This window comes from Humulus lupulus, chromosome 5, assembly GCF_963169125.1.
Source record: "Humulus lupulus chromosome 5, drHumLupu1.1, whole genome shotgun sequence".
In the NCBI taxonomy this organism is placed as follows: domain Eukaryota; kingdom Viridiplantae; phylum Streptophyta; class Magnoliopsida; order Rosales; family Cannabaceae; genus Humulus; species Humulus lupulus.
Window position 1 is genome coordinate 188,419,962 of NC_084797.1, and position 6,911 is coordinate 188,426,872.

General features: G+C 30.8%; 1 protein-coding gene and 1 long non-coding RNA gene across 2 annotated transcripts; both read right to left on the reverse strand.

Annotated features, from left to right (window-relative positions):
- Positions 1 to 396: 396 nt before the first annotated feature.
- LOC133777945 (ent-kaurenoic acid oxidase 2-like) lies at positions 397 to 3,593 on the reverse strand. Its single transcript, XM_062217709.1, has 8 exons — positions 3,171 to 3,593; positions 2,501 to 2,981; positions 1,945 to 2,208; positions 1,528 to 1,617; positions 1,302 to 1,380; positions 1,081 to 1,187; positions 865 to 986; positions 397 to 714 (listed from the first exon to the last, which is right to left on the reverse strand). Exons 1-8 carry the CDS (start codon positions 3,401 to 3,403, stop codon positions 621 to 623), a joined length of 1,470 nt encoding a protein of 489 aa, XP_062073693.1. The 5' UTR covers positions 3,404 to 3,593; the 3' UTR covers positions 397 to 620.
- A 1,630-nt stretch (positions 3,594 to 5,223) lies between these two features.
- LOC133777946 (uncharacterized) lies at positions 5,224 to 6,686 on the reverse strand. Its single transcript, XR_009868925.1, has 2 exons — positions 6,545 to 6,686; positions 5,224 to 5,711 (listed from the first exon to the last, which is right to left on the reverse strand). It is a non-coding gene; the product is annotated as an uncharacterized LOC133777946 (long non-coding RNA).
- Positions 6,687 to 6,911: the final 225 nt, after the last annotated feature.

Sequence of the window (6,911 nt, forward strand, 5' to 3'; positions counted from 1 at the left end):
AATTACTAAATTAAAAATTATTATATTAAAAGATAAAAACTCAACACAATAAGTATAATAAATAAAATAAAATTTTATAAAAGTAATAAAAATGAATAATTTAATACTAAAAAACAACGAAAGAAAAACATAAATTATTTTAAAAATAATTTAAACAATGTATATTTTAAAATAATTTGTATTTACTTGAGAAAGTTAATGTGATCTTCTTAATTTATTTTTATTAATAAAGAATTTATATACATATATAGTTGAGTGCAAGTAATGTCACCCACTCGTAATTAGCCATGCACCCTGAACTTACGGGGGGGACTCAATACAAAAATGTGATATTTTTATAAATATTATATATAATAATATTTTTCAAGATTTATTTTCATAAAAATTGATATAAAATTGAATCTTAGTAACTTGGGGGCATAGGCTTGCCTACACCCGAAATTAGGCACTGAAAAGATGTAGAGTTCAAATCCCTTCCCCAAATAAAATAAAACATAGAAAAGAAACCATAATAAAAATGTAAATTTAAAGATTATGCAGTGTGAGAAGTACTTAGAAACTTTGCATAAGTTTCGAAGACAAATGCGATTGCAAGAGAGATGGAACAATCATGTGAATGGCTAAGATAGCTTGTTGAGTTTTGCAAGGCAGTTATCTTTGGGCCTCGTATGCGGTAAGTATCTGACGCTACTAGTAGGGTTCAGTCGTTCAAGCCTGACAATGATTGTACAAGAAATTTGTAAATTGCCTGGATAGCTAGCTAGTTTAAGCTAACAATTTAACTCAAAATGATACGATTATTAAGTAGAAAAAGCTATTAATAATGTAGAGAGAGAGAGAGAGAGAGAGAGATATGGAACTAACTCATAGTGAAGAAGAAAATAATGAAGAAAAGTTGAGAGTTCAAGCTTAGTCAAATCACTTCCTGGGCATAGCCTACTTCCTGTTCCAAAGGGAATGAAACTTCCTTTCTTGGGTTTGCATTCCTAAACATATTCACACCATTTTAGATTTTAGTCAGTGTTACATAAAAATCCATGCATATGATTCACTACAAAATTCGCATTTCATGTTACTCACATTCCATCTTGAAGGATTGAACTCGTTTGGATTGTGATAACATTCCGGGTCTAAATGAATCCCTCTAAACCAGATTAACACTTTCCACCCTTTTGGTATCGTGTATCCTTGAAAGGGAAACTTCTTACTAAGTTGTGGTGCATATATATACTAATTATATCTACATATGTATATATATATATATATATATAAAGAGAAAAAAAAGATTAATAATGACTTACCCCCAATGCTAACATCTGTTTTTGCCTCTCTATATGTAAATAATGAGACATTAACCACGCGGAGTGTTTCATCAATTACCTAATTCAACAGACATAATGTTGTTATAGAAAGTGAACTCAAATTTGCATAGTATTATTATTATAAGAGGCTAATGGTACTTATTACAGTTCTTTATGATTATGGCTCAATTGATTGATAACAATACCATACGAAATTTTATGTAACCTTGGAGAGGTATTCCATTTTCCTAATTTCTTTGATGCTCAGTCCTTCCTCCGTTGCTGGTCTTTCCAGCAGAATTTCCTCTTGCTCTCCCTGAAAATTCAAGCGAGTTAAAGATTATTGAATTGAAAACAAAACAAACCAATTTGCAAAAAATTACTTGAGACAAAAATCCCAAGCACCTCTGTTCTACTTTCAAATTTTCTTTTCAAACATTCTAAATTTAATAAATAAGACAATGTAGTTCAGTAAATCAAGCTAGAATAATTAGCTATAACAGAGAATTTGGAACATGGAGACAATAAACATTGCAGTCTCTTTCTAGGAAAGTACTTAACTTTGAATGGAGCCAACACATAAAGCTAGTAAGTGCATCCATATTCCAAACAAATTTCATCCTAAGAGTATATCTTGACCAACCTTAGCTTTCTGGAGATACCCAGGATGTTCGTGTAAGAAAAGGGTTGCCCACAAAGTGGCATGAGCTGTAGATTCATGACCAGCATTTAAGTACATGAGGATCACATCTATGATTTGCTCATCATCTAATTTTTCGCCATTCTCGTCCTCAACATCCAGCAGTAAATCGAGCATGTCTGTCTTATCCTCTAAAAAACTGTTCTCTTTCGTGGCCTTTCTTCCATCTATAACACCCTGAAGAATCTTCATCAAGTTCTTTCGAGCCTGTACAATACAAGAATGTCATTACTACCAAATTTTCCAAAGATAGCACTTATTCTTTTGATGTTATGAAACAAGTTCTACTAAAATCACTGTGCCTATAATGACATATCACCAAACTAAGCTCCCAAATAAGTTGGGTAACAAACTTGAACTTACACTAATAATTAGTTTTATTTTTTATAATATGGCATAGCTCCATGGTAAATAAAAATGTCTCAACAGCATTGCTGTTATGAATTAAAGAAAAACATACACCAAAATATAATAATAACACTAATAAAACAAAATTGACCTTTAATGCTTTATGATAAGCAAAGCCTGGTAGGTTGATGGCCATGGCTCTAAGTCCATAATTGAGTTTAGCATATTCTTTCTCCATTATCTCAATCACTGGGCCACTCTCACAGCTTAAAAAAACATGCATGATTATTTGAAAGGTGATCTTCCTTATCTCAGTCAAGAACTCAAATGACCTTTCTGCCTTTGACAAATTACCCAAGGACGTTACTATAACATCTTTCATGAATTCATGGTAGACAGAGAGGGCCTTCTGACCGCTGATCGGGGCGGCAGTCAGGCGGCGGAGAAACTTGTGCTCCTCTGCAGAAAGGCCTAAAAAAGATTTCCTTCCCAACAATTGAGAAGTTGATTTAGGCCAGCCTTGCTTAAACTGTGCATCATCCATCAAGACTGGTCTACATGTTTCTGGTGCTGTGACAATGATTGTTGGGCTTCCAAACAAGTAGGCCTTGTAAATTCCTGTTCTGCCATATCTAGGCTTGCAAGTTGTAACAACCACAAGAGAAGTAAGAAAAAACACATTTTGTTTTTCTGGGTTGGCCATATATTTGTGTATAAACATTCGAGTCTATACTTCTATGCACACACACATATATATATATATATATATATAAATAGGCATATACACACATATATATAGAGAGAGAGAGAGAGATGAAGACCTGGAAATGAAGTTGGAGATGAATGAATCAGGGTGACCAAATTTGAAAGCAATGAGAAAAGACCACATATTCCCAATGAGAGGCCAACCCATATCACCTGGAGGCAGAGAGCACTGCCTTCCAGCCACCATGCTTACATGATACCACTCATTAGCTCTCTTCAGGATCAAAATTAATGCAACAAGGCCACCTATCAAAGCTGAGAAAACCCAAAATCCAAAATTCAACTCCATTTTAAAATGTTTTGAAACGTTTATTAATTTCAGACAAGAAGACTCTAAAGCTCCATTAACACATGTTAAGAGGTCTAATCCTCTTCTATATTACTTGTTTCTTGTTAAATTTTTTGGGCTCTTTTTCCACTTTCCCATGTATTATTTTCGATGTTAAGCATTTGGAAGAAATGAACAAAGAAGATGCTTTTGATAAAACTCCAAAATAGAACAAAAACTAAATAATAATAATAATGTACAAGGGACGTAACATCAAGTCATATCATCGCCTAAGTAAAAGTGGCAAAGAGGAGGAACATAAAGGTCATCTCCAACCCATAATTGTATATTACACTAACATAAAAATTAAAAAATTAACACCATATTTTTTTCCATTTCAATTACATCACTAAAAAGTATATTTTTTTTCATTTCAATTACATCACTAAAAAGTATATTCTTTATTATTTTATTTTGGGTTTATATTTTTTTGGACCCTATATTTTGACAATTATTTTTTGGACTCTATATTTTGTAAAATTATTAAAATAGAACCCTAAACTCGATTTTGGTCAATGTTTTCTTAACTAAAATCACAAATAATTTACCAAACTAACAATTCAGAACAAAAATAAAATTATCTTGTTTAAAAACTGTGTTGTTATATTTAATTTTTTCTTTATTAAAATTTAGTTTAGGGTTCTATTTTAACCATTTTACAAAACATAGGGTCCAAAAAGTAATTTGTCAAAACACAGTGTCAAAACAGGTAATAGAACAAAATATATAGTCCAAAAATGTATAAACCATTTTATCTTATATATAAAATAATATACATACATATTTATTATTAAATCTAATATAAAAAGCAAAATAATATTGCATTTTGTTTTTGTCATTGTTACAATACTCTACCATATTTAGTGGGGCACTGTAGCTTGACAGTGTAATGGTGAGATAAATAAAGTTAAGTTGGATTTGATTTTGTGCTTTTTTTTTTTTTAACACCATATTTGTTGTTTTACAGTTGGAGCTCACCAGACAATCTTTTTAATAAGGTAGATAAGACATATGCACATGCAATGCAAGTCAACTTTAGCAGTACGGGTGGTAATTTGATTTAAACATAACACACTCGGAATTAATTTGTTTAATTGACATATTTTATACAAAAATTAATCATTTTTTTCCATTCCATCGTTGCTTTGCTATTTGAATAACTGAAAAACTCATTTCAATAGAATAAATTTCATCACAATAGGAATTTCAATCATACTCCATTAAAAATCTTTATCCAACATTAAAGTAGATTAGGAGAAAAAAATGAAAGTACATACAAATCATTTCATAAATTGCAAAATGTATCTATTTATAAGTACACCTCATCAACTTATATTTTATAAGTGCAGCAAAATAAATTGTTATTTTTTCACTCACATTAACTTAGTCAACTTATTAAAAAAATATCTGATATCAAAAGATAGTGGAAAACTGACAATAGATCTTATTAAAATATTCAGGTGAAGCAATCAAAATATGTTCCTAGATTTTGAGATCACGACAAAACACTCTAAGACCATGACATTTCAACTGCATTTAAAGCAATATTTTTAATCACACAGACAACTGCATAAATAATTGCTTCAAACAATTTATATTAAAACAAAGTTCAAAGTCAAACCGACAAATTATATAAAGAACAATAACAAAACCTCACCTCATACCAAATTGTGTCTAGGAGTGGATAATACTTTGTACCTGTCATAAGATTAAATTAAGGCTTCAATTTGATCACAAACATACTCAGTGATCTGATTAATGTACTTACCATGAGGAAGAACTTATAGAGTAAAATAAGAATGTTCTCTGATTGCTTTGGAACATATAATCTCTACATAAAGAATATAGGATTGAACTTCCTCCAATGCTTTCATCACATGAAGAGAAAAAGAGAGAAAGAGTAATTTATACATCCCCAATAATAGTGAAGAAGAATAGTCTATTACATTATGGTTATTGAATTGAAATGCCAAACACAATGTTGATGCAGAAACCTCATGGCTCCCCCAGTCCAGTTTGTTAGCACAGATTTTTAAACATCAACACATTCCAAATTGGAAATGGAAATCAGTTCAGACCGATAATGATCGGTTACATCGCCATTGAACATGGCGACACCATCTACGCCACTGAATGCATCAGATGAATTGTTCGAATCCAAAGCCTTTTCTGGTACAGAGTAAGAGATTGCAATGAGCGATTCTCTTGCTTGCTCCTCTGAAAACTCCTCACAAGGTCTTCTGATATCCATAAAATGTCAAGAATATTCCTGCATTTCATTTCAAACCAAACTTCTCTATGTAACTGTGGATATCATATAAATCCTACTTAAAGTTACAGACCACAAAAAGAAAAATTCAAGATAAAAATTTCCTTCTTTTCATTTTTTTCATCACAAAAAAAAAATAAAAAAAAAAAATTGTAAGATTTCATTTTATTTCATAGCCTTTTTTTGAAAAATGAAGATTAAACGACTAAGATAAAATGTTGTGTACAAAAACTGAAATATTTTTAATTAAAAACTGTGTTCTTGATTAGCTCAATTAATCCAGTCAAGATAAGCATTTGACCATCTCGACTAGAACTCAATCAGGCTCAATTGGAACCCTCGAGCTTGACAGGGTATTCTGGGTTTTTAAACCAGTCCTGGTGAGACCATAGCCAAAGGACCCAACCAAGCTTAATAAATATATATATATGTATATTATTGATTTTTGGTACCATTAAAGAATAAACTATCAGCAAGAACATCTCAACTCATTGTAGTACTTATGTCGAGAAAATGAAACGGTAACCGTTTGGGTATCTAGTCAATAAAATATTGAGCTTTTGTTTGTATTTAAAAAGCGTTAGATAACTCAAAACTCAACTGTGTTTTTCCATTACATACCCTACCCTACCCCATCCATCTTCAAAATTAAACTTCTGTAAAAACATGATTTTTCCTACTAAGTATCTCCATCTACAACCATAATCAGATCTAAAAACAAAATTGTTGATGACTGGCGTTTTTAAATCGTACAATGTATTTAAATTGTAAAAATAAAAATAATAATAATTGAAAGAGAGAAAAGAAAGAGAGGTGAGAATGAGATGAATGACCTATGGTTGTTGAAGATTCACGGCTGCTCCTGTTCGTTCTGTACCGAAATCTCTGTTATCTCTTTTTTTTTTTATATACATATATATATATATAATATTTTTATGTTTATGTTTATCTTTTGTTCCCACTAATATTGCTGTGTGATAAAAGCAATAGTATTAGTGCATATACATTCAGGAAAAAAAAAATCCTAAGTGGATATTGTATATATTTTTTTTAGTAAATACTATTTTGCTATCTTGAATTTTATCGAAATTCTATTTCTGATAATGATTAATTCATACTTTTTATTTGTAAAAACTATATAATTTAATATCCTTCATGTGTTTAAATTTTTAATGCTCTCAAATTACCCTCATTTTAGCA

Excerpts from the sequence above, each read along its gene's own strand:
- LOC133777945 (XM_062217709.1), bottom strand. The coding sequence starts at position 3,403 with ATGGAGTTGAATTTTGGATTTTGGGTTTTCTCAGCTTTGATAGGTGGC. Across the intron at positions 1,381-1,527 it reads AAATGGAATACCTCTCCAAG|GTAATTGATGAAACACTCCG; the intron begins GTTACATAAAAT and ends CTGTTGAATTAG. Across the intron at positions 1,188-1,301 it reads AACAGATGTTAGCATTGGGG|GATACACGATACCAAAAGGG; the intron begins GTAAGTCATTAT and ends TTCCCTTTCAAG.